Source organism: Onychomys torridus, chromosome 9 (genome assembly GCF_903995425.1).
Source record: "Onychomys torridus chromosome 9, mOncTor1.1, whole genome shotgun sequence".
Lineage (NCBI taxonomy): Eukaryota > Metazoa > Chordata > Mammalia > Rodentia > Cricetidae > Onychomys > Onychomys torridus.
The window spans coordinates 7,900,192-7,928,051 of record NC_050451.1 but is presented as its reverse complement, the minus strand read 5'-3'; the positions used below and the strand labels follow the sequence as shown (position 1 = coordinate 7,928,051).

Below are 27,860 nucleotides of genomic sequence, written 5' to 3'. Positions count from 1 at the left end.
AAAACCAAACAAACAAACAAATAAATAAATTTACTTTTACAATAGAAAACACAGAAAAGTAATGAAGAAGAAAATTGTCAGCTGTAATATCTATGAGCCATTGTTATATTTGGCGCCATTAATTGTTACTTCTCTTTTTCCAATTCTTTAAAGTCCTATGTACTTATTTACTTATTTTCTTTCCCTGTTTTAACAAAGGACAGAGATTTCCCACAGTACTTATCCTTCTGTAGTATAATGTAGTGGCCATGCCATACAAATTGACAGTGTTGAAACTGTCAATTTGAAACCTTGGCTTCAATTACTTCCTATCTGTGTGTTCTGGGACAAGTTAACTGCTCTGGGCTTCCATTTCCCCATTTTGAAAATGAAGATAATTTCCTTACCTTACATGCACTTGTTGCTCTATCCATTAAATGAGTAAATATACAAAAAGGAATTATTGGCAGTTAATAAATACTAGCTTTTATAATAATGGGGCATGGTTATCATTATTGCTCACTTTTAACAAGAATGCACTGCAAAAGGTAGGCAGAGTGTAAACATTTCTTGGAAAATAGAATGAAGCCGGTGACCTGTACTGCTCTAAGTGCTCATAACCTCCTATCACTAACTGGAAGGCCAGCCTCCAGCAGCCAGAGTATGCAAAAAAATTCATGAATGTGGTGGTGGGGGGTAGACTTTCTCTGTCTGAGGGGTAGGAAACTCACACTTTCTGATGATAACTTTCTTTTTTACTTTTGAAAAATCTCTCTCTAAAAATCTGTCTCTATACATTTTTTTGCTTTTTTGAGACAGGGTTTTGTAGTTTTTTGGTGCCTGCCCTGGAACTCACTCTGTAGACCAGGCTGGCCTTGAACTCACAGAGATCTGCCTGGCTTTGCCTCCCGAGTGCTGGGATTAAAGGCGTGTGCCACCACTGCCCAGCTTCCCGGCTTCCACACATCTTTAGTTTCATCTCTTTTCACACAGCTCTCTTTTACACTGCTACATTTCTCCACTTGTATTTCTCTTCTACATCACTCACTCACTCACTCACTCACTCACTCACTCTTCTCTACACACACATTTGTGCCCTACATACACATCTCTGACTCCACCACTCAAACTCTGGACAGATAGAGACAGAGCCATGAGAGATCACAGTTTCTCTCGGGCTAGGGAGGTCATACTGACTGGGTATGGTGAATAAAACAGGCATGTAGCTTTGAGTGGTTAGCGTTCTCAGACAGAGAGTGACATTGAAATTCAGGACCTAGGGCTGGACCACTGACTGCTCTTCCAGAGGTTCTGAGTTCAGTTCCCAGCAACCACATCGTGGCTCACAACCATCCATAATGAGATCTGATGCCCTCTTCTGGCCTGCAGGCATATATGCAGGCAGAACACTGTGTACATAATAAATAAATCTTTAAAAAAAAAAAAAAAAAAAAAGGAATTCAGGACTTAACCAATAAACAGGCCAGGCAGTGGTGGCGCACGCCTGTAATCCCAGCACTCGGGAGGCAGAGGCAGGTGGATCTCTGTGAGTTCGAGTCCAGCCTGGTCTACAGAGCTAGTCGAGGACAGGCTACAAGCTACAGAGAAACCCTGTCTTGAAAAACCAAAAAACAAAAACAAAAACAAAAACAAAACAAAAACAACAACAACAACAAAAAACCCCAAACAACAACAACAACAAAACCCCCAAAAAACAACAACAGCAAAAAACCCCAATAAACAGTTGGCTAACCTTGAGGCCAGGAGTATGTGCAGAAAGTCAGTTGCTGAGAAAATTATGTCTATTAAAGTTGCTCTGTGCTGACCTGGGTTCAACAGACACTTGAGAACTTGTCCTCGTGTATTTTCTGCAGGGGCAGCTAGTCTGATTTGAATTTGTTCTAAAGTCTTAGCTAAATGTGTAAAAGTCTGTCTTTGTAGCTGGGAATTTTCCTATGTCAGAGTAATGAAAAATAATCCTAGTAAATTATTTCTATTCATCAGAATTATACAGCTTAAGCAGAAAGCATCTTCCTGAGCATCCATAGCTATAAGTGTGCCCAAAGATGGATATTTATGCTGGGTGGTGGTGGCACACACCTTTAATCCCAGCACTCGGGAGGCAGAGGCAAGTAGATCTCTGAGTTCGAGGCCAGCCTGGTCTACAAAGTGAGTTCCAGGAAAGGCGCAAAGCTACACAGAGAAACCCTGTCAAAAAAAAAAAAAAAAAGATGGATATTTACATGAGATAAACAAACAAACAAAGGGAAAACACCCATAGCAGTTTTTAGGGAAGAAATGTAGTGGCATATGAGAAAAATTACAGACAATTTTTACAATACAGATTTAGAGTCAGTGACCCCCACAGTCTTTGCCAAGTGGGGGTTCCCCATCAGAGAATTATTCATCTGATAAGTCAACTTGTTGAATATCAGTTGTCATCTGCTGTATATTCTTAATGGCCTCTGGTAACCTCTCTAGAGGGAAGTTTGCAATATGTATCACATACTAATCCAGTAATTTTACCAATAGCAACCTATACTTAAAAAATCGTGATAGTGCCAGCAAGGTGGCTCAGAAGATAAAGTCACTTGCTGTCCAGTCTGGTGACCTGAGTTCAATCCTTAGACCTTTGTGGTGGAACGAGAGAAGGGACTCCTGACCTCCACGTGCATGCGCGCTCATACATGCACATGTACACACACTATTAAAAATAGTTGGGCATTTGGCACACTTTTAATCCCAGTACTTAGGAGGCAGAGGCAGGCAGATAGCTGTGCATCTGAGACTATCCTGAGCAGCATAGCTGAGTTCCAGGCCAGTCAGGGCTACATAGTAAGGTGCTGTCTCAGACTTAACAAATTTTAATGCCAAACAAACAAACAAATACCCTACAATGTGCTTTGCAATTTAACTATATAATCATAACATTCTGAACAATTACAAAAGAAGCAAAAAGAAACAATGAAATAAGACTAGTAATGTGCCCCAACTCACACAGGTAGGGAGTATTTGAATCTAAGATTTGAAACTTGACAGGTTACTTAAATACTCTGTGCCTCAGTTTCGTCTGTAGTGTGGAATCATTAGGGGTTCTTTAATTCTTCTTTAATAGGTTATTTAAAGAATTGAACAAGACAATAAATGTGTAGAATTTAACACATAACTGGCACAGTGTTCAGTAAAATGGAATTCAGTATATCTGTCATTGTTGCCATGCTTTTGTTCTGTTTGCTTGTTTGTTTGTTTTGAGACAGGGTTTCTCTGTGTAGCCTTGGCTGTCTTGGAACTCACTCTGTAGATCAGTTTGAAGCTGTGGATAGTGATGTCCTGAGGGCAGGTGGGTTTGGGGTTTTGTTTTTTTACGGTGTGCAGTTACTCACAGACCAGAAGAGGATGTCATATTCCCAGAAAGTTGGACTTACAGGCAGTTGTGAGCCCTTGATATGGGTGCTGAGAATAGAACTCAGGTCCTCTGGAAAAACAACAAGGACTCTGAATCTTTGAGCCATCTTTCTAATCCTGCTGGTGTTTTTTGTTTTTTGTTTTTATCTGTGTCAGCTGCACATTGATACTTGTTCTCCACTAGACTAGAGCCTCTCCGAGGGCATCCTTGTCTTCTTGGTGTTCACTGGAACCCACCTTACATTCTCTTATGGTGCGATGACTCATGTTCATTTAATGTTGTGTGCTGGCAGGAAACTGTCTAAAATATTTTGGATTTCTCCACAGTACCTTTAGAAGTATTAACAACTGGTATGTTTTTTTCCCCCCTCTTATTGTCTCTTTTTCTGATTGATAATTTAATGAAATTCAGGCATAGCAATCCTTACAAACTTAGCCCCAGAGAACATGGTGTATTTTTTGCAAGGTCAATAGTTCCCTGGCAGGCAGTTGGATTATGTACATTATGTTGGGATAGTTGCTTGTAATTATCTGTCTGAAACTCCCAGACCTGTTGTTGCTTCCTTATGAAATCTCCTTGATTGTTCGAGTTGCTGCTCATCCTGTGTACAAGCCCCTCCCTTAGGCATGTGACTCACTATTTGAAAGCCGGGACAGTATAGTAATTAACTACCTGCCTCTCATTACACAGAGATGAGAATTTAAATGCAGGCTTCCTGTCTAGCTCTTTCTTTCCCCAGTGCTTACTCCTGTTGACATGTAGCAACGACACTCTCCCCACCTCACCTTCTGAAACTGGTTTTTTCTCTGGTTGGAAATGATTAGTTTGCATATTCCTATACAAGGGATGAGTTTTATAGGGGTACAGTTAGCAGAAAATAACTTCATTTTCTGCAGTTTTAAGAATGTCATTAATTGATTTTTATTCAAGTATAGATCTTAAAGGGTTTGGGCTGTAAATGAAAGTAATTTTAAGTTTTTAGTAAATAAGTAAGTAAAATATATGGCAGATTAGTTTGGTTAAAGTTTATTATAAACAGTATATCCTTGAGGTGATAACTATTTTTCATGAAGTATAAATCTTTTTAGGAAACTGTAAAGTGATTCACTATAATTACATTGCTTTGACAATCTTAAAAATTAATCTCAGTTATACACCATTAGAAAACAAGTCTATTATGAGAAGGAAGTTTTAAAGTATTCTGTTCTCTAAATAGGACGTTTAGAATTAGCTGCTCTTGGCTTAGTGGACACATCTGTAATCCTGGTACTTTAGAGTATGGGACAGGGGGATAATGAGTTTAAATCTAGCCTGGGCAGTTTAACTTAAAAGTTCTGGGTTAGAGCCAGACAGCAGTGGCGCACCCCTTTAATCCCAGCACTCGAGGCAGAGGCAGAGGCAGAGGCAGAGGCAGAGGCAGGTGGATCTTTGTGAGTTTGAGGCCAGCCTGGTCTACAGAAGGCCAAAGGAGAGAACAGAGGGAAGATGGGTTTTAATGGGCTGGTATATATATATATATATTCCTCTTGTTTTAGTTGATAGTCTTGGTCCACTAGGGGTTCTTGGTCAAATCGGTGCTGTTGGGCTCTGTTTTTCTGGGAGCAGTTTGGTCCCATCAGTGTTAGTGGGTTCTGTCTCAGGGAACAGTTGTTCCTAATTGGTGCAGGGTGTGCTTATGGTTCCAGTGGTTGTTAGGTTCATAGGGGTTGGTTTTTTGTTTTTGTTTTTTGGTGGGGGAGCACGGGAAGGTAGCTGTCTAGTCTCTGGAACTCTGATGGGTGGGGCCTAGGGGCTAGAGACCTGATCTGTCAGTCCGGAGATGGGGGCTTGTCTATTCCCAGTGGATGTAGTGTAGGCTTATGATTCTGGTGATCTGGTTTGGTGGCTGGGCGGCGCCTTCTTTTGTGTTCTCAGGTCACGTTTTGCTCATTTGTCAACTCCTCAGCTGATCTGCAGACTGCAGACTGTAGGATTCAGAATCCTCTCCCGGATGTATCTCAGCTGAGCAGGTTGTTCAGTAGGGCAATCTCACCAACACCTCCAAGTTGTTGGGTTTCACATGATCACAGCTGGGCCCTGGGTTGGCCTCAGACAGAGTGTTCAGATCCATTCTGGTCGAGTTCCACGGAGATTCCCCCCCCCCCCCCTTCTGGGATTAAAGGCGTCCCTGTTCCAAGCACTTAATCTCCATGTTTTCACTAACTCCTCAGCGGGTAAAAAGCTCTGTTTCTGGTCTTTATTATGACCGCATCTCTGCCACCTGCGCTCGCCACCCTATCCAATTCCTCAGTATCAAATAAAATCTTTGTAAGTTATATATAGAATAAACAACCCTCCCCCAATGTACTTGCCTCTAAATTGTTTTTTACTCATAGTTGTGTGATTTTTTTTTCCCCCCCTGGAAAGGTGAACAGAATGTCTCTTCATTCCAGATGGGGTACAGGCAACGAAAAACAGTTATACCCAAGTCTAGTATGGTGAGTCAGTGAGATTATTGGGGTTACTCACAGGAGCATGGCTAAGACTCATAGGAAGAGCTGTATCATTGGAGTTCTCTGCCAACAATTCTTACTGCTTATTAAGAAAATTTTGGGGAGGGGCCTTGTAAGTCTAGTCAGTTTTCTAAGCTTCCTGAGTCTTATGGGTTTCTCTTCTCTGTGCAGGATCAATATTCTATTTAAGAAAAAATAGCTATACAACAGAAGCGTAGACATAATCTTTGATCTTTTAAGAACAATTTAATTTTTCACTCAATTTATAAGTAACAGTTTGGGGTTGGATATGGCTCTGTGGTTAAGAGCACTGGCTGCTCTTCCAGCTGACCCAGGTTTGATCCCCAGCACCCACATTACTGTTCACAACCATCTGTAACTCCAGATCCAGTGGATCCATTGGCTTTTTAATTTATAGTTATAATTTTGAGGTTTTGTTTATGTTGGTGTAGTGTCATGGTTCCTTCATTCCCACTACTATGTGATGGTTCCATTTTATGAATATACTATTACCTATTTTATTGTTGGTGCACATTAGAGTTGTTTCTAGGTTTGCTACTAAGAAATACTGTGAATATGGCTGTATGTGTCTGAAGGTTATTTCGCTAGGCTTTGGTATTGTTGAGTGTATACACTGTTAGCTCTACTGAGGAATGGTAGAGTTTTCTTTTGAACAGCTGTAGATTGAGCTGAATGGACTGGGATTCAAGAGGAATGGGCCTGCAAGAGGATGGAAAATTGAGATGAGTTCTGGTCTGTGTGGTTTTGAGTTTTAACAAACCTAGTTTGTAGTGCTGAACAGGCATTTGAGCTAGGTTTGGTTTTTAACTTCACCTGTTTTTTTTTCCCCTTGGGCTGACTCATTCTGATATGTCTTCTTTCCCTTTTTGAAGTGGTCTTAATATTATTACTATTATTATTACCGTCATCATACTATGACAGCTTACAATTACTTTATAATAATAGAAAATTTGTTCTGTTCTTATATCATAAATCACAAGCCATCATATGCGGCGGTCTTTTTATTTTTATAGAATGTGAATAACTGATACATTAAAGTAGTTTTCTAGCCATCATGAATGCTATAAATAAAAAGTGAAGAAGTTGTTAGCAAAGGGGAGGGAAAAATAAAGGTACAAGCTGGAACAAATATAGAAACAAGGAAGAAATGGGACCTTTAGAACTAGAGCAAGCTATCTAGTACTCATCCCTGGTGATTTCATTCTATTGTAGCAGAACTCTGTCGTCATTTTCCTATCTATCTATCTGTCTGTCTATCTGTCTATCTACCTACCTACCTACCTACCTACCTACCTTGATTTTTTTAAATGAACATAATAATTGCAATTGTAACCATTTTTAAGTTCATAATTCAGTGGCATGAATTGCATTCAAGATATTAATTACACTCATGATATTCACTAATTGCACCCATGATATTAATTATATTTGTGGTATTCATTGATTACATTCGCAGTATTCATTCAATAACTATATTGATGATATTCATTAATTACATTAATTCTATTGTTTTATTACATTCATGATATTATGTCCTGATACTACTGTCCGTTTGTGGGGCTTTTCCATCATACAAAACAGAAACATTGTACTTAGGAAATCATTGCTTTATATTCCTTTCTTGAAATAACATCTAATCTTTCTGTCTCTATGAATTTGTATATTATATATATTTTATGTAATACAATCCTATAGTATTTGCCCTTTTTTTAAATGTAAAAAACATTTTATGTATGACTGCAGGAGAAATAATAATACACAGATAGCTTGAACATAAAAACGGGTTATAATTCAAGAGTCCAGGGTTATTTGAAACTGGAAAATATTTTCTCTGTAGAAAATAGTATTGGTATTTTTCACAAGTTTAATTATAATATTAATTACAGGTTTCTTCTTTTTCTTTCTTTCTTTCTTTTTTTTTTTTTTTTTTTTTTTTTGAGCTGAGGATCGAACCCGGGGCCTTGTGCTTGCTAGGCAAGTGCTCTGCCACTGAGCTAAATCCCCAACCCTAATTACAGGTTTCTTTATATGATCAGAATATGCAACAGTGGGTGTTTTGGGACCAGTAAGCACTTAGTAATCTAGAATTACTTTCTTTTTTTAAAATAATTTATTTAACTTTATTTTATGTGCATTGGTGTGAGGGTGTCAGACTACCTGGAACTGAGTTACAGACAGGTGTGAACTGCCATGTGGGTCCTGGGAATTGAACCCAGATCCTCTGGGAGGACAGCCAGTGCTCTTAACCACTGAGCCATCTCTCCAGCTGCCTAGAATTACTTTCTAATGACTCTTGATAATAGAAATTTTACTGTCTTGTGTAGGAGCTTGTTTGATGGTGCTTTTACAAAACTATTGGCTAATAATACCGTTGATAATTTCTTAAACTCTTTACAGACACACAAAAAGAGTAGTATGTATTTCTCAACTGATACTGTTTGCTTGGAAAGGGAAGGAGGATTGTTAAATATTATGTTAATTTACATAGAAAAATTAAAATTTTAGAATTTGTTAATGTGTCATTATTGGGAAGGACAAATTGAAAAGAAGCAGAGGTGCCAAGTGGCGCACACCAGTAGTATTTGCTAAAGAAGGCGGAGGAAGGAGGATCACGAGTTCGAGGCCAGCCTGAGCTATACACATTTAAGGCCGGACAGTGGTGGCACACGCCTTTAATCCCAGCACTCAGGAGGCAGAGCCAGGTGGATCTCTGTGAGTTCAAGGCCAGCCAGGGCTACAAAGCGAGTTCCAGGAAAGGTGCAAAAGTACACAGAGAAACCCTGTCTCGAAAAACAAAACAAAACAGCAACAAAAAATATGGTAAAGAAGGACTTTCTTTTCTTTGTTTTTATTTTGTTTTGTTTTTGAAGATTTTTTTCAGCTGGCGCACACCTTTGATTGTAGCATTCAGGAGGCAGAGGCAGGTGGGATGAGATGTCTGAATTTGAGGCCAGCTTAGTCTACATAGTGAGTTCCGGGACTGCAAGAGCTACATAGTGATACCCTGTCTCAAAAAAAAAATTGTTTTTCATATGTCCATTTGAGGGTATGGCACATGTAGCAGGTGCCCATGGAAGACAAAGAGGGTGTGGGATCCCCTGGAACTGGAGTTGAAGATGGTTGTGAGCCACCTGATGTAGGTGTTGCAGTTCAAACTCTGATTCTCTGGAAAAACAGGAGCACTCTTAACTACAGAATCATGTCTCTAGTTCCCCAAAGAAGACTCTTGAGGACCATTGCTGTAACATCACTGCATTAGAGTCTTGTTTTACCATAGGGGAGGATTGAGTTTACCTCCAAATACAACACTGGCTACTGGGCATCTAGAGCCAGTGAACAGGCTGTGGGGGATTGTGAATGGAAAATGACTAAGAAGAAACCCATAGACAGATATTCTTGATAAACCTACGTAACAGGATTTTTTTTTTTTTCTGAAGTCAAGCCAGATCAAGGTAATAAAGCATCACTTGGGAGGATAAAGAAGAGGGTAGAGGGACTTGATCAGATATGGTGTAATGGAGCATCCTGCTAAGTCGGCTTAGTTTAAGACTGGATTTTAGGTGAAGGCAAACAGATTGGCATAGAAGAAAATTCAGAGGACTTTGGCCAAGCAAATTGTCATTGCCTATGCATTCAGCCAGTAGGTTGTATGTTACTGAGGATGTTTTCAGGAGGAAAGAGACAGGATCTTCCTATGTAGCATGTAGCTAGGATAACCTGGGAACACGTAATTCCCTTACCATAGCTTCCTGTGTGCTGGGAATACAGGCATGCAGCATGGTGGCCTGGTTGGTATGTACATTTAGTTTTTAAAAGAAGTTGAGGGCTGGAGACACAGCTCAAGGGCTAAGAGCACCTGTTGTTCTTGCAGAGGACCAAGGATTGAGTCCCTACATGGCAGCTCACTGTCTGTAACTCCAGTTCTAGGGTCTCCAACATCTTCCTGGCCTCCTTGAGCATCAGGCACACACAAGGTACATATACATATATGTAAACAAAACATTCATACACAATAAATGAATAAAAGGAACTGCCAAGCTCTTTTCTAAAGTGGCTGTGCTATTTTGCATGCTTATCAGCTGTATTGAGAAAATGCATTTTCTTTATATTTTTGCTAGTACTTGGCCACCGTGTTAAACTTAATCTGTCCTAGTAGGTGTGTAGTGATATCTCTGCCAGGCTTAATTTGCATTTCTCAGTGAAATTTGTGTGTTTATTTGCTGTGTGTGTATATTAGTAATAATAAGAGTATTTGCCAAGCATGTGCCAGGCCCTGGATTCAATTCCCAATCCATAAAAATAAGCCAAGGGAAATCCATCAGGAACAAACACCATTATGGATAAGTTCAAATTGTTGACCCTAAGTGTCCGTGACTTAATGATTCTTGTATTAAGGCTTATTTTACACAGTACAGCATAAATTGATCTAAGCAGAAACTGAAAATTACTTTTGAATTACTTTTCTATCTTAACATGCTTGAAAATTTTAGCACAAAATCTTTAGTGAAAAATTACATTTACTTGGTGTTTGTCTTTTTTTGTTGTTACATTTCAGTTCATTTTTGTACGTTTGTGTGCATGCACATGTGCTGTGGTATGAGTGTTGAGGTCAGAGGGAAACTTGAAGGAGTAGGTTCTCACCTTCCATTATATGGGACCAGGGGTTGAGCTCAGGTCACTAGGCTTGGCAGCAGGCATCTTTACTTGCTGAGCCATCTCACTAACCCTAGTGTTTGATTTTATAAGATCCCTGGTGAACACATATTCACAGAGCTAACAGGCCTAGAAAGTTCAGCGATTGACCATTTTGCCTATGTAGTCAGTACCTATGCTTGTATGTAGTTACAGATTGGTGCTTCTGGGACTGTAGCATTGTGCTATAGAGAGAGGCCTTGTCCTGCAGTTTTTGGATTTCTAGCATGTAAAGAACGATCTGAAGACCTGTACTGTGAAGCACATCTTTTCATTTCATTGTCTTGTTTACTTAGGAGTTATAGAAATAAAATCATACTTGATTTTCCTCAGCAAGCCCTAGATTCATTTTTTTATAAAGAATTTATTTATTTTATGTGAGTGTTTGCCTGCATGTGTGACCACACCACATGACTTCTTAGTATCTGAGGTCAGGAGAAGGGGGTCAGATTCTCTAGAACCAGAGTTACAGATTGTGAACCACCATGTGGGTGCTAGGAACTGAACCCAGGTCCTCAAGAAGAGTAGTCCATGCTCTTAACTATGAGCCATCTCTCCAGCCCCTAAGATTAACTTTTTAAAAAATCTTCCTGAAATTTATTTTATGTTACTCCCATATAAGAGTACAATAGGAGACTAGATAATCTGGACTTTAGAATTCTGGTGTATTTGAACATTGTGGGTGGGTATTGTGTTTCTCTTTGTAGAAATTAACTTAAGATTTAGCCTAAAGCACAAACCTTTTTTTAGCTGTGGAAACAGTTACAATAATTAGTGTTATAATAAATAATGGGTGTTATTCATCATTTGATCCATTGCAAATATCTGGTAGAATTAGAATAAGGCTTGATCGATGTTTAAGTAATGATACATTAGTGGGCTATTTTTACTTGTATGCAAATTAATTTAACACCGTGATTATCTCATCTCTACTTCTGTATGCATTTTCAGGGTGAACTCATAGTTCCCCCATAAAACTTTGGAGTAAAATATGCCATTTCTAAAATGGAAGCATAATGTATTTTTTTTTTATTAACATAGCAGAAATTCTTCCAAGATTATCCAGATTTTGGATTGGAAAAATAAAAACACTCATCTTTCAAGTCTGTTTCTACCTCCATCATTTCTCCTAGTGACAGTCTAAGAGTAGATCTGAGAAACTCTAGGACTTGGTTATGTTATGGTTCACACATGAAAAGACCCTGAACACCTCCTAAGTGCAGACAGTTTTACTAATTGCTATCAGGCTCATGCTTATTTCTTGGACAGTGAAAGATTTTGCTGTGGCATCCTGTCTGCTGAGTGGAGTCTTTAAGAAAGACTGATAGACTAGACGGTTTTGAGTTGTCCCAGTTGATGTGGATTTAGTTACTATTGCCAAGACTATTAAACCTCAGCATTCTGTCATACTGAATGTTCTGAAGACAAAGGCATTTGACCTTGTAATGAGATATAGGTTTTGTTCATGCTGCTTTTGAAAAATTTCCTTCTGAAATATGAAATAGTACTTTCCTATTTGAAGTTTTAGTTTAAAAAAAAAAAAAACCCTCAGTGGAATTGTTTTTAAAATTTCAGGCTAGGCAGGAAGATCATGAGTTCCAGGCCAGCCCTAGAGTACATAATAAGACCTGTCTCAAAAAAACAAGAAAACAAGCTCTAAATAAACATGCAGATCTTTAAATAAATAAAAAATGTTAATGTTTTCCACCTTTCATTTTTATAAATATCCTTTGAAGCAATAGGGTCCTTAAGGATGGTATTAGTGTGGTTGAAATCTGCCTCCCAGAATTGGATCAGTCCGATCAAATACAATACCCTACAAATCCTAGTGTTATAAATAGGAGCTGGAATGAAATTGAAACTGGGAAGGTAGTGCACACCTTTAACCTCAGCACTGGGGAAGCAGAGACAGGAGAGCTCTGTGAATTCAAGACCAGTCTGGTGTACACTGGGAGTGCCCAGCCAGCCAGAGCTACCTAGTGGGACCCTGCCTCAAAACACAAACAAAAAGGGTTTGTGGTAAGAGGACCAGCAAGATAGCTCAGCAGGTAGAGGAGTTTCCTGCCACGCCTGGTAACTTGAGTTCAATTTCTAGGAGCCACACGGTGGAGTGAGAGAATCAGTGGCTGCAGGTTGTCCCCACCCTCCACCCTCCGCTTGCACAGCGGTTCAGCAAGGGGCGGGGGAACCCTCCATAGAAAACAAATAAAAATTATAGTAAGAGAGGGAAAGTGAGATTGGAAGAAAACTGTATATTTCAGTGTTGTTTTCAGCAGTTCTTGGAGGGGTTTTTGTTTTTTAATACTTTTCATTAAAACCTTAAGCTTAATGTGGACTTTTGTTTTTGTTTTGTTTTTTCGAGACAGGGTTTCTCTGTGTAGCTTTGTGTCTTTTTTGGAACTCACTCTGTAGCCCAGGCTGGCCTCGAACTCACAGAGATCCGCCTGGCTCTGCCTCCTGAGTGCTGGGATTAAAGGTGTGTGCCGCCACCACCCGGCTGGACATTTTTAACTAATACTTTATTTTACATAGAAGTATATGTTCTTCTTTGGTTAGTAACTGTTCATTGATTTTTTTACTTTGAAAATGAATGATTTTACCTATGAAATACTTTGTGCTGATTTTACACATTTTTTTTTGACAGTAAAAGTTCTTTCTTAAATAAGTTGTTTTTTTTTTAAGCAGATTTATGAAAATATGCATCGGTTTGATACTGTCTTGGAATTCATGAGATGGAAGCATAGGTCAAAGCTGTTTGGAGAAAATTGGAACTACAGTTTTATCTAGCGCATCCCTGAGGTAAGGAAAATCAAGTCATAGAACATACTTTCTGCTTATTCACTGTTGTTCACTCTTCATTTCTTCACTATTGGAAAGTCCCTGTCACCACTGCAACTTCATTCTACTTTCTCCAGTTTCCTTGTCTCCCCGGACTTGGTGGTGACTGCTCAGTGTCCTGAGTCCCCTTCCTGAGGAGTTGACCCTCATCTTAGAGATAAATGCTCCCCATCAAGCACGCCCGAGGAGACCCGGATGCATTTGTGTCAGTCATTGTTTCCTAGTGTCCTCGAGACACCTGAGGTAGTGAACTACAAAGAGAAACAATTTATTGCGGCTTGGAGTTCCGGGTTCTAGTTCATGGTCCTCTTGCTTTGGACCTCTGGCAATGCCAACACCATGGTGAGAGTTCTCTCCTGACCCTGAGAGGTGTCAGAGGGGGAAACTGGCTTCCAGCATCCTCCTCAGTGACTGGTTTCCTAGGAGAGTCACCATCTCCAGTTGTACCGTCCTGTGACCAAGGCCTTGACTCGTGGACCTTCAGGCGTTGCTCATCTCACCACAGTGGCCAGTCTCTTGATGGTCTTCAGTGACATTTCACCTCATAATTTATCCTTCATTGTAATGACTTCCCGTGTACCACCTTATAGTTGTAACTGTTAGTAGGGTGATTTCTAATCTGAGTGACTCAGAAAACATTTCTTTAATTTTTAAGAGAGTACATGAGTGACCCAAAATTTTAAAGAACATATATCAAAGCCTTTCACTGCTCTCAATTCCACTGTTCTCCCTATCTTCCCTTCCATCCATCTTAGTGACCTGTGTTTTATAGTTAATTTATTGGGCTGTTTATGTATCATCGATCATCTTGAGTTAATTTTAATATTAATACCTTTCTATACAATCATGCAGTGGCTAAGCATGGAGGCACACACCTATAGTCTTGGCCACTTTTGGGCTGAGACTGGAGGATGGTGATTATTGAGGCAAGCCTGGACAACTTTAGTGAGACTCTGTCTTCAAAATAAATAGCACTTTTTGAGCCTGTGACTAGCCCGAAGCTGAGGAGGTGAGGAAGAGGGGTAAGGAAACCAGGCAGTAATATTCTTGGTTTTCTTTCTCTCCCTGGATTTTTTTTATTTTATTATTTTTTATGTGTATGTATGTCTGTGGAGGCATATTCAGACCTGTGTGTGGATGCCCACAGAGGGCAGAAGATGATGCTAGACCCCCTGGAACTGGAATTACAAGTGATTGTGAGCCACCCAGTGTATGTGCTGGGAACTGAACTCAGGTCCTCTGGAAGAGAAGCAAGCACTCTTAACCACTGAGTCATCCCTGCAGCCCAACTTCTTGATTTTCAAATTTATTCTTTGGGGTTGTGGGGAGCAGTTTCGAGACAGGATTTCTCTGTGTAGCTTTGGAGCCTGTCCTGGGACTCGCTTTGTAGACCAGGCTGACCTCGAACTCACAGAGATCTGCCTGTCTCTGCCTCCCAAGGGCTGGGATTAAAGGTGTACGCCACCACCGCCTGTCTAAATTTATTCTTATAAAAGTATAGATAATGAGAACACCAGCTTACAAAGCACTCAGATTAAGTGACATATGTTGAATAATTCTTTTATTAGATTGACTTATTTATATTTGTGTGTTGAGGGGTTGATACTTGCCATGGTGCATATATGAAAGTCAGAGGACATCTTGGGCTAGTCAGTTTTCTCCTTGCACCATGTTCGTTCCAGGGATTGGACTCAGGTCATCAGGTTTGACAAGTGCCTTCATTTACCAAGCAATATCACTGACCCAATAGACCTCTTTTTAAAAGGACTTTCTTTGGGTACTGGGAGCAGTGCTAGGCATTGACTCCAGGGACTTGGTTGGGCATGCTAAGTAATTACTCTACTACTGAGCTACAAGCAGTTAGGCCTCTTAAATGTTTTTATTAATATTATTTTTTGATCAGTGTTGAGTGTTACTAATTATAATTATTGCTAGGACTCTTCATTCTTAATATTACTTACTTGTGACCCTGTCTAGAAAAAGAAAACATGGAAGCAGTAAATGAAGCTGGGTGCAGTGGTTTATCGATGTACCTTAGTACCTGACTGGAGAATAACAAGAAAGCCTTCATTGACAGTGCCATTACAATTTAGATAGGGTGGAATAGAGTCACCGAGTAAGACAAGGGTTTTGAATTAGCTCAGAGGCCATATAGCACTAGATCTTCTCTGTTATCCTGGGGAAATGATGTAGGTGGCAGCCCTGTACATGTGTCAGTCCTGGAGCAAAGGCTTTGGTCTAGTTTGTTTAATGAAGAGCCATAGGTCAATGCAGATAGAGTAGAGGAACGGGAGTCTGGTGGACAATTTGTAGACTTAAGCTTTTACTTAAGCCTGAGGTTACCAGGCTGCCATCAGAGGGCTTTAAACAGAGGTATGGTTTATCATGATTATAGTTAGGATTGCTTTACCTGTGTGGTGAATATATGGTGGATAAAGGTATTTGTAGACCATTTAGTAATAATCCAAGTAAAGGTTACTAGTGTCTTAGAGAACAGAAGAGGTGATTAATGTGTGGTGTCAGGACATAAGGTAGAGATGGTTGGTGTTAGGAGTGGGGGAAATACACATGAATGACTGAGACTGTAAGTTAGCTAAGATGTGGAAGACCACAGATCTGGTAAATATGGGAGGGGAAATATCAGGAGTAATAAATTACATAGCTGCTAATAACATTATTAAATCACTTTGTATACTCTTTGAGTCATCTTAATGTGAGAACATTCTCATGTATTAGACATTGAGCTTGTTTTTTCCATACCTCCCTACCCATGCTCCCTCACTCCCACTGGCCCTTTTCTTCACCAGGTTGTTTTGCTTCTGCATTCACATTGTCTTAGTTAGGGTTTTAGCCTACTGGTGTGCACCTCCACAACTGACAAGTTACTGGCTCTTGACTGAGTAATTCAGGCTTCAGACAAGACTGCTTGAGCATTTAGTGTTTCCAAGGATCTAGTTTGTCTTCTGGTCCCAGAGTAGCTGCCAGCAGCTTCAGAGACTGATATTTTTTATTTATATTCAAACTGAAAGGTTTTCTATTCCTTAGATGCTAAAAAGCAGGTTTGTGTTGTCATAGATACACTCTCAATAGCTCATGAAGCTAATTATTTTCTTCAGATTTGGATGAGATTGTGTGTTCACTGTTATAAAAATAATCACAACAAGAATAACCCTGACGAGCTTTGGTGCAGTTGCATATGTGTATATTGGGGTTCTGATTGCTGGGAAAGAGGTTAGGAATTGGGGAAAGAAAATGGATGAGTTGCTTGTTAAGGGAAAAGACGATATTCTTATGCTAATCCAGGCTCTGGATAAGGAGCAGAGCTGCCATGCAAACAATGGCTGTGGAGCCAGAAAGTCTGCAGCCAGAATACTCCTTCTCAGAAAGCTTGTCAGGCCCGGCGCCTGGAGCTGCCGAAGGGAGGGACCCCTGGAAAGGGGTTTTTCCTTGCCGATTTCTGGAACTGGCAGCCGGCCAACTTGCTGGAAATTCCCACACCTTTCTAGTATTAAGTAAAAATGAAGGATATGGGGAAAGCTTGATAGGAAAAGGAAAGAATGACTTCAGGCTTGTTTCTTCAGCTGACTTAAATAAGACTTTCCCTGTTTTGTTTGGGGCTTTCTTTTTCTATTGATCTTCAGTTCTGATTAAACTGTTTGTCAACTTTACATTTTTTTAGACTTATGAAATTCTTGAGGCTGGAGTGTTGTCTCTGTAGTTGGGAGTGCATGTTACTTTTTCAGAGGACTTGGGTTCAATTTTCAGCACCCATACAGCAGTTAACGCTCATCTGCAACTCCAGTCCCAGGGCACTAGACACACACACACACACACACACACACACACACACACACACACACCCATGCAAAACAGTCATATTACATAAAATAAAAAGATGTTTCTTTAGCCAGGCGGTGGTGGTGCATGTACCTTTAATCCCAGCACTCAGGAGATAGAGGCAGGTGATCTCAGTGAGTTTGAGGCCAGCCTGGTCTACACAGAGTGGGTCCCAGACCAACCAGGGCTACCCAGAGAAACCCTGTCTCATAAATGAATGAATGAATGAATGAATGAATGAATGAATGAATGAACGAATGAACAAATAAATAAATCTTTCTTTTAAAAACCTGTATTTCCTCCTCATTTTACTCCATGTTATTTTCCTGAAGAAACTATATCAGATGGGTATATACAGTTGTTATATGCCAGTGTGATAGCGCTTTATTCCCGTATCTTTTTACAGTTTTGCTTATGCAGCATTTTAAATGTCTGGATGCATGTGTATTTGCGAGTGTATGCGTGTGTGCATGCCATTGGTTCTCTGTCACTGTTATGAGACAGGATCTTTCACTAAACCTGGAGGAGCTCCTAGCTAGGGTGTCTATGTCCCCATGAGACTCCTGTTTCTACCTCCTCAGCACTGGGTTTTATAGATGCATATAACTGCAAGTGCTTTTTATGTGCCTACGGGGAATCAGAACTCTGATCCTCATACTTGCACGGAAACACTTTATTGGCTGGACCATCTCCTTAGCCTCTGCCCTTATATTAATGACATTGGCAAAGTAGATATTTTTAACTTATGGTAAAGATGATTCAGCTGATAAAAGCCCTTGCTTCTCAAACCTGACTTACCCAAGTTGATTTCCCAAAGGAATACCACACAATAGTTAAAAAAAATTAAGATTCTGATGAAAGTCTTAGCAATTAAAAATGCATGTATTTTATTTTCAAAAGTTAGAATGAAAATTATCAGTCTCATTATGGTTATAAAATCAGGTTATGCCACACATGGTGCACACACCTTTAATCCCAGTACTTGGGAGGCAGTGGCCAGTGGATCTTAATGAGTTTGAGGCCATCCTGGTCTACAAAGTGAGTTCCAGGATAGCCAGGGCTATTATACAGAGAAAACTTGTCTCAGAAAACCAAAAAATAAGGAATAAATAAAATCAGGTAACAATTTTGCTTTTGTACTATGGTTGTAGAAACAGTTAGTATGAGACAAACAAAGGGAAGTCCACTACATTTTTATTTCTACTAGTGATCAGAGCGGTGACACCTATGTACTGGGTCTGTGACACTGGGGTACCAGGTACTAAATCCTCTAGATTAGTTATGAAGGAATGCAAGACCTTAATAGATGAACCAGCATTGTCAGAAGTCACAAGTCAGATCTGACATTTAAAACCAAGCAGATTGCTATCCTATTTAGTCTGTTAAAATTGTGCTCTAGTGTATGATGTGAAAACTGCCTTCATCTAGATAAATAAACTAATGTCATTTTTATGGAATCAAGTCCATAACATAACATGGGAGGAGGGCAAAGAATGTGTAACTATAATAACACAGAGTTAGAGTCTGCTTTCTGACCTTCCAAAGTGAGTCTTGTGGAAATAATTTTAAAACAGAACATGTCTTTGGCTACTTCTTTGAAGAAACATGTTATCCATAATGTTACAATTTTCTGGGCATTTTGTCTGGCTGTTACTTGTATAGTTTTCTCACCTGACTACTTTTTCAGACTTCTTTCATGGTGATTAGGCTTTTATATTTTAGTATGCTTCTTACAGTGCTATTGGTTTATCTGTTGCTCCCCAAAGCTTAGTAACTCATAACAGCTGACATTTATTATCACATACATTATCAAGAGTCCACCAAAGGCAGCAGGATATGGTGGTACATGACTGTAATCCCAGCACTTGGGAGGCAGAGGCAGAGAATCATCCCAAATTTCAGGCTAGCCTGGGTTTCAGATCAGGACCCTGTCTCAAAAATTGATCAGTCAGGGTTGGGGATTTAGCTCAGTGGTAGAGCGCTCGCCTAGCAAGAGCAAGGCCCTGGGTTTGATCCTCAGTTCAATGAATGAATGAATGAATGAATGAATGAATGAATAAATAAATAAATAAATAAATAAATAAATAAATAAAATAATTGATCAGTCAAATGAAAAGAACCCACCAGAGGCAGGGTGTTTCTAACTTAGGGTTTCCATAAAATTGTGAGCAAAATGTCCAAATAACACAGTTCTAAAGGCTCCCCTGGTTGCTCACTCATGTGGTTATTGGCAAACCTGCTCTTGCCACATAAGCAAGCCTTGTAGGACTGTTCAGATATGCTTAGATCCTGACTGCTGGCTTCAGTAAGAGTACATGAAGGTAGGCGCCAAAGTGCTTTCTTTTATGACCTACAAAAGTCACTCATGGTTACATCTTACTTACTAGAAATGAGTCACTGAGTCTAGTCATATTCAAGGGGGAATTAGACTTCACTCTCTTGAGGATGCATCAAAGTGCCTGTGGATATACTTCAGATCTTAGCAGTGATCTTTGAGGGAAGGGAGCTTAGATAAGGGTCTTACTGTGTAACCAACACTGATCTTTAACTGAGTCTTTGCCTTCCGTGTTGAAATTATAAGAATGCACCACTATGCCTAGCCTTTAGTGCACTTTCTAACTAAACAGTGCTCTGGGACTCTTTCATCCATGAACCTTAGCTTTTAATATCTCTGTGCTGTTGACATAATGGAAGATTTGTATCTTCAGCCCCAGATGTTTCCTTTAAGCTTGAGAACCAGATGCCCAGCAGACATTCCTTTTGGGTAATCTCAGATGTCTGAATCTGAACCTTTGAGCCTTTTTTTCTTCACTTTGTCCAGAAATCTGCTTATTCACATTTTAGTAATTGTTCAGACCAGCAGTGTGAGGGTCATCTTTGGTGACTCTCACTTCTTGACCCTGCACCCATCATTCCCAAGTACTATGTAGGTTTTTAGCTGTGTCCGCTCACTGCGCTGCTGCCGCTGCCACCTGACCTTAACGACTTTCCTGCTTTCCTTCTGCTCTTGCCTTTTCTAGTTCATTACATTAAAACCGGGTAACTGATGCCCATCTCTCTTCCATTGAAAACCCAAATCTTTCATAGATTTGTCCTTGTCTTTTCTGTTTTTCACCCTCTTTTGTCTTACACTACCGTATTCTCCATGGTTCAGAAGCATTGCTCCCTGTTCTGTTTCTCAGAAATCTTTGCACAGACTATTAGCCTGACCGATATTTATCTTCACTTAGCAGCTGAAGTATTACTCCTCAGCACTGCTTACATGGGCTTTTTCATCCAGAATAGATCTGGACCCTCTAGGGTTTCACATTTTTTCTACCTTGCACTTAGTGCAAATATATTTTACTTTTTTTTAAAAATGTCTTGTTCTGCGTCAAAAGTATTTCCATCTTTTATTTTCTTCCCCTGAGATGCAGAGCCTCCCACAAACAGCTCGACCACTGTGCTATGACTGACTCATGTCAGAATATTTTAATTGTCTCATTTAGTGACTTTGAACTCCCTGAAAGATGGGTCTGTTTTTCTGTCATGACTATATTCTTGGTGTTTAATATGTAGGCTGATAATAAAATAAGCTCTTATTAGGGATAATATCCAATGGCAAGAACACTGTTTACACAGGTCTTGAAAGTTTGAGGGGATCTAATGAATTAGTATCCTCTCCCTTTCTGTCTGTTCCTCTAATAGTTTGTGACCCTTGGTTCCATTTGTATGTTAATGAGTAATTTCTATGTCTTTTACTTTCCTGTAGTTACCTTCTGTGGGTATAGCAGTATGTTTCTACTAATACCTGATGAGATTACATCCCTAGTTTAGCATTGTTCTTAATACAAATGTATTGATTTTATAGTTATCACAGCTTTTTTTTGTTTTTGTTTTTTCGAGACAGGGTTTCTCTGTGTAGTTTTGGAGCCTGTCCTGGATCTTGCTCTGTAGACCACGCTGGCCTCAAACTCACAGAGATCCACCTGGCTCTGCCTCCCGTGTGCTGGGATTAAAGGCGTGCGCCACCACTGCCTGGCCTGTCACAGGTTTTTAAACTGTAAGAATTTCTCACAGTTGGTGCTGCCCCCGTATATACCAGACCATGTCATAGAAATGTTTAAGAAGGAACTTTATTGAGTACCTACTCTGTGCCACTATAATCCTAAGTACTTTACAATATATAATGTATATTTCATATTATACAGTATAATTAATATAATGTATAGAGTAGCAATTAATAAATGGAGTCCATGGGTTGGGGATTTAGCTCAGTGGTAGAGCACTTGGAAGGCCCTGGGTTCGATCCCCAGCTCAAAGAAAAAAAATGGAGTCCAGAATCAGACCTTTTGAATTATAGCTCTATCACCATGTGTGATTTTTAATTTTTTCAGCCCACTTCACTTATACCTTTCTTATGAGGCAGTTGTGGGGACTTTATAAGTTAATTTTAACAAAGCATTTATAATAGTATTGGCACAAGAGGTGAATGTGTTATCTTATTAATTCTCAGGATAACTGTGAGCCAGTGAGTACCCTTTGGTTATGTAAAGATAAGGAAAACTTATTCAAAGATTTTAAGTTACTGGTTTGAGGCATACCTAGAATTTGGATTTGTATCACTATTGCAATTGACCCTTTTCTCTGAAAAGGACTGATATGGAAAGTACACCAAAGGTCTCCTGTACTATAGTATGCCTTGCTACCAGGTAGTAGTCAGTAAGCCCAATGCTACCTTTACACAAACTGATGAAGGAACCAGTACAGGAAATAGAACAAGTCACAGCAATCAGTCTCCACCCAAGATTGTGAGCTCCTTCAAGCAGAAATTGAGAGAATCGTGAGCTGGATATAGTGATGTGCACCTGGAAACTGAGACAGGAAATAGTTGGAGGCTAACCTGGGCTGTAAAGTGAAGCCATATCTTATGTAAATGAGTGAATCTGGAATACTTGTTATTTGTATTTCTAGTACTTTACTTTGGTCGGTAATACGTACTCTAGAAATGTTAACCAACATTTATTAACCAATAAACAATTGGAAGAGTGGGAAGGAAAAAGCAGTGAGGGACATAGCCAGGTGGAGTGCACCTTCTTCTAGATACATGCTTGGCAGATGGAGCGAGGATGATCAGGGTTAGTGGTATACTGAAAGCCCAGAACAAGCACTCCCAGAATTGTAGTTGAACCATGTTAAGAGGTACGTTCTTTATACACATGCAGCTTTGACACATTGTAAACATTTTCATCTAATCATTTTAGACTTTTAGATTATCTCAGTAATACGTTTTTGAAGCAATTTACATTTATAGTAGAGAAGTTTTTTTTTTTTTTTTTTAAATTACTAAAATTTAAAGCACTTGTGGCAAAAGCCTGTAGCCCCAAGTACTTTAGAAGGAAGAGGCAAGAGGGTCACATGTTCAAGATCATCCTTGAGTATCTGGTGAATTCATTGCCAGCCTCAGGTAGCTAAGTGTGGGAGCCCGTTTTCAGGTTCCTGGTGGCTTTACCCAGCAGGTCCACATAGAGAATGATTAGGGCCACGGGCCTGAGTGCAGGTGTCTGAAATGGTCTGTACTTGGCTGTGCTGGGGGAGGAGGTCTTTTGCTCCACCCCTTGGCGTCAGACCTGGGGCAGTCAGGCCCGTTGGAAAAGGTTCCAGGCCCTCTCGAGGCTGCCCTTTATTTTCTCTGTTTATCTCTTCACTATAAATCCTTCTATCTAATATTTCCTGCTGCTGACACTCAAGAAAACTCTGGGAGCTGTGGGGTTGGTGGGTAAACGCCTCACAGCTAAGATCCTGTCCAGGGAAAGAATCAGTTGGAAGGGGTTTTATGTGGAGATTTTAAATAATTAAGGCATGGTGGTATATGCCTATCTGCCTTATCCTAATATTTGGAGGGCTGACACAAGAAAACCACTGAGTTCCAGAATTGTAGATCAGTCTGAGTTATACAGCAAGACCTTGTCGCAAAATAACAAAACAAACAACCAAAAAAGCAAATCAATGCAAAAGAACTTTTAGATTTAAACCAGTTATAAATTGTATACCTGTCTATGTACTGTATTTCCACAGTACTGTAAAGTGGAAAATGGTTCACTAGGTAACATAGAAAACATAGATTACTTATTATTATGTATTACATATTATCTGGTAGAAATCACACCAAGGATAATAAAGTCATAAATAAGCAATGCAATTTTCACTAAGAAATAGTTTAGGCCTAGGTTAATCAAACCAAGCTGCCTGAACCAATAGAATAAGCCAAAAAAATAAGTTATATTCACCCAGGTGAAAATTGGCCTTTTTTCTGTTAACCTGTTTCTATTTAATTTTTTTTTTTTTGCATTAAAGTCTTTAAGAATTTACTGTGTGTATTAATAAAAGCCAAATCTTCTTGTTGTTGTTGTTGTTTGTTTTTTGAGACAGGGTTTCTCTGTGTGGCCCTTGGCTGTGTAGGCCAGGCTGGTCTACCTCTGCCTCCCAAGTGCTGAGATTAAAGGCATTTACCACCACTGCTGGCTAAGAGGCAAATCTTAATTGAAGTGATTATACTTCATGTTTCTCATATTAAAAACTCAACTTTATCTTAATTATTTTAGAAAAGTAACTTTATTTAAGGTACATTTCTAGGGTCTGGAAGTATAGTTAATTTTTCTAGAGCATGTGCTTAGCAAGCATAAGGTTCTGTGTTCAGCCCCCTCCACAAAGATAGTTTCTGTTTTTGCTTTGATAAAAAAGCATATAACTTATTTAAATATGTAAATTTTTAAGATGGACTTTCTTTTCTAGCCATGGAATAATTATGTGTTCAAGGTGTTTTTATTGTTATTCAGTAGGATTTAAATGAATATTGATGGACAGCTTTTATTTTAAATTGAAACATTTCTATTTTCTTTTTTGTTTGCTTGCTTGCTTTTCAAGACAGGGTTTCTTTGTGTATCCTGGCTGTCCTGGAACTCACTCTATAGACTGTGCTGGCCCGGAACTCATAGAGATGGGTCTGGCTCTGCTTCCTGGGTGCTGAAATTAAAAGCGTATACCTCCACCGCAGGCTTCTGTTTGCTTATTACTATACTAAAGAACTTTCTTTTGGGGTGGTGAAACAGTCTGCCTATGTAGCCCAGACTGGCTAGAACTTACAGTCTTTCTGCCTTTGCGGCCCCCCCCCCCCCCCCCCCCCCCGTGCTAGAGTTTGAGGCATGCACCACCATATTATACCTAGCTGAATGTTCAGTTCAGTAATAAATTTAATTAGAGTAACAAGAGAAAGCTTTTGATGAGGGTTTTTTTCTCTTTTTTCTTTTCTTTAGAGCTGGAGTCATCTTTCTGTTGCCCGGCTTGTTTTAGAACTCCTAGACTTAAAGAATCTCTGCCCTGTCAACTTTCCAAGTAGAGGGGACTTAACGTGAATAACACTGCACTAGTTGGTTGAGATTTAGTATGTTTATCTTGGCTGATTTGAGATTAGGAGAGATTACAACTTTCTACTAAAATACTTAGGCTTTGTAATTACAATGTCTTAAAAAAAAACCCAAGCTTTGATCTTTAAAAATATGTTCCAACAGATCTGAGATTGTAGCTCAGTGATGGAACTCTTATTTAGCATGTGCAAGGTGCTAGAGTTGATCCCCAGTACACACCAACATGTTTGTTTGTTTGGTTGGTTGGTTGGTTGTTTGGTTGGTTGGTTGGTTGTTTGGTTGGTTGGTTGGTTGTTTGGTTGGTTGGTTGGTTTTTCAAGATGGGATTTTTCTGTGTCCCTGGCTGTCCTGGATCCTGGCTGTCCTGGATCTCACTTTGTAGACCAGGCTGGTCTCGAACTCAGAGATCCGCCCGCCTCAGCCTCCAGAGTTCTGGGATTAAAGGCATGCACCACCACCTGGCCATACCAACAGTTTTAAAAATATATTTCTGCGTTTAAAAGCCTGGTTGGCTGGTTTTCCTCCTCACTCCTGAAAAAATGTCATTAAATTCATTGCCTTGTTTGCTTGTTTCTAGGAATCCAAAGAGAGCAGCAGGTGAAAGTCATCGTCAAGTTGATTTCATTCTTCTATAAGGAAATCTCATTCAGTAAAGCCATTTAAATTAGTAAAACAGCAGTACCAGTAATTCAAAGTGGCCGTTGACAAGATACGTGGACACTGAACAATGACTCAGCTTTATACTTACATCAGATTATTGGGAGCCTGTCTGTTCATCATTTCTTATGTTCAAGGTAAATTAATGCTTATTTTAGCAAGTCACATCATTTCTATATATATGAAGCACCTAAACTCTGATCTGCTCTCAGTTCCTGTTCCTCTGTACATAGGTCATCCATACCAGCACAGCCCTCCACATACCAGGGAGGGAGCAAAGAACAAACACACTAAAAGAAATTGTGAACTTTGTATACACACCTTTTCAAAAATCTTAGCCTCTGAACCATTTTTCTTATCTCTGACATTGGCAAGATACATAGTATGAGGTTCGTCTTATGAGGATCAGATGAAAATAAGTATAAATTGCTAAAACACAAAGCAATAGGTATTTGAGACTGAGCTTTAAAATTCCTGTCTCTTAAAATAAAACAAAGAATAAGCACAAATAATAATTCAAAATTTGTTTTATTGTCATGAAAAAACTTTGGGAAATAAATGCACTTATTTGTCTATGCTGAGTTCTAAAATTTCTCCATAGAGTATAAGCATTTTATTAGTGGCCTCTGTTGTATACTGTGTGTTTGTAGATCAAACTGGAACTTAATAGTGATGTCTATGATCAGATGAACTTTATTTGCATACAGACTTCCCCCTGAGTGGTTTATTTAGGGCAGTATTTTGAACTGAAAAGTTAATTTTGCTTTATAAAAGGGTTTGAGATAGAACTCACCACCACCATCTTCATTTTTTTTCAGAATTTATTATTAAATTTGTGTGTATATATATGTGTGTGTGTGTGTGTGTGTGTGTGTGTGTGTGTGTGTGTGTGTGTTAGTGTTAGTGCACCTACATATGGAGACCAGTGTTGCATTGGGTGTCTCCCTACCGATTGTCCATCTGAGAAAGGGTCTCTGATAAACCTGCAACTTGCTAATTGGCTGGACTAGCTTCCCACCATCCCAGCCCCTGGCCTGCCATTTTCATTTTCTGAAGGCTTTGGCTTCCTAAGTTGCTATTTCATATAGAGTTCTGAATTATGAGGGTTATTTACCCATATGAAGACATTTGGGTAACAGCATAAAGCTTTTAAAAATATTTGTGTCAGTGCATGAGCATAAAATGAGATCATTACCTTCTTTGTATTTACCATATTGTTGCTTTGCTCAGAACCCAGAGCCCTCGCTCAAGCCACTTTATCTGTGAAATTCGAGAATACATAATACAACATGTTAAATTTTATTGATCACTGTCAAATTAGAGTTGTCATAATTGTGAAACTAAATTAATAGTACTGTTAATATTTTCTATCTCCCAAGGAAATTTCCACTTAGAGTTTTTTTGCGGTTCAGGTCATATATAGATAGTATGGCACACACTGTCTTTTTGTTTTTTAATTCTCTCATATATTACATCCCGACCACAGTTTTCCCTCCCTCCTCCTCCTGCTTCACCCCTCACTTTCCTGTTCCCCAAGATCCATTCCTCCTCCTTTCCGTTCATAGAAAAATCAGACCACCTTAGATATCAATCAAACATGGCCTAACAACTTACAATAAGACTAGGCACATCCCTCCTTAAGGTGGAGGAGGCAACCCAGGAGGAGGAACAGGTCCCAGGAGCAGGCAACAGAGTCAGAGACATCCACTCCCACTGTTGGGAGTCCCACACGAGCACTGTGACATGTGCACAGAGGACCTAGTCAGACACATACAAGCCCCTGACTGCCAGTTCAGTCTCTTTTAATGCTTATGAGCCCTGCTCAGTATGAGCCCTGCTCAGTATGAGCCCTGCTCAGTATGAGCCCTGCTCAGTATGAGCCCTGCTCAGTATGAGCCCTGCTCAGTATGAGCCCTGCTCAGTATGAGCCCTGCTCAGTATGAGCCCTGCTCAGTATGAGCCCTGCTCAGTATGAGCCCTGCTCAGTATGAGCCCTGCTCAGTATGAGCCCTGCTCAGTATGAGCCCTGCTCAGTATGAGCCCTGCTCAGTATGAGCCCTGCTCAGTATGAGCCCTGCTCAGTATGAGCCCTGCTCAGTATGAGCCCTGCTCAGTATGAGCCCTGCTCAGTATGAGCCCTGCTCAGTATGAGCCCTGCTCAGTATGAGCCCTGCTCAGTATGAGCCCTGCTCAGTATGAGCCCTGCTCAGTATGAGCCCTGCTCAGTATGAGCCCTGCTCAGTATGAGCCCTGCTCAGTATGAGCCCTGCTCAGTATGAGCCCTGCTCAGTATGAGCCCTGCTCAGTATGAGCCCTGCTCAGTATGAGCCCTGCTCAGTATGAGCCCTGCTCAGTATGAGCCCTGCTCAGTATGAGCCCTGCTCAGTTGATTCTGTGGGCTGTTTTCCTGTGGTGTCCTTGACCCCTCTCGCGCCTCCAGTCCTCCTCTCCCTGTCTTCCGCAAGATTGCCCAAGCTCACCTAATTTTAGCTATAGGTCTCTGCATCTGTTCCCATCAGTTGCTAGATGAAG

The 27,860-nt window shown here is 39.9% G+C and overlaps 1 protein-coding gene across 2 annotated transcripts in view; it reads left to right on the top strand.

The window, feature by feature from the left end:
* Bmpr1a (bone morphogenetic protein receptor type 1A) overlaps positions 1-27,860 on the top strand; it is a 117,177-nt gene that overhangs the window by 48,510 nt on the left and 40,807 nt on the right. For both annotated transcript variants that reach the window (XM_036199825.1, XM_036199826.1), the window contains exons 2-3: positions 13,276-13,389; positions 25,249-25,465. In XM_036199825.1, coding sequence (XP_036055718.1) covers positions 25,399-25,465 — 67 coding nt within the window. In that variant the 5' untranslated portion in view covers positions 13,276-13,389; positions 25,249-25,398. The remainder of the gene's footprint in view (positions 1-13,275; positions 13,390-25,248; positions 25,466-27,860) is intronic.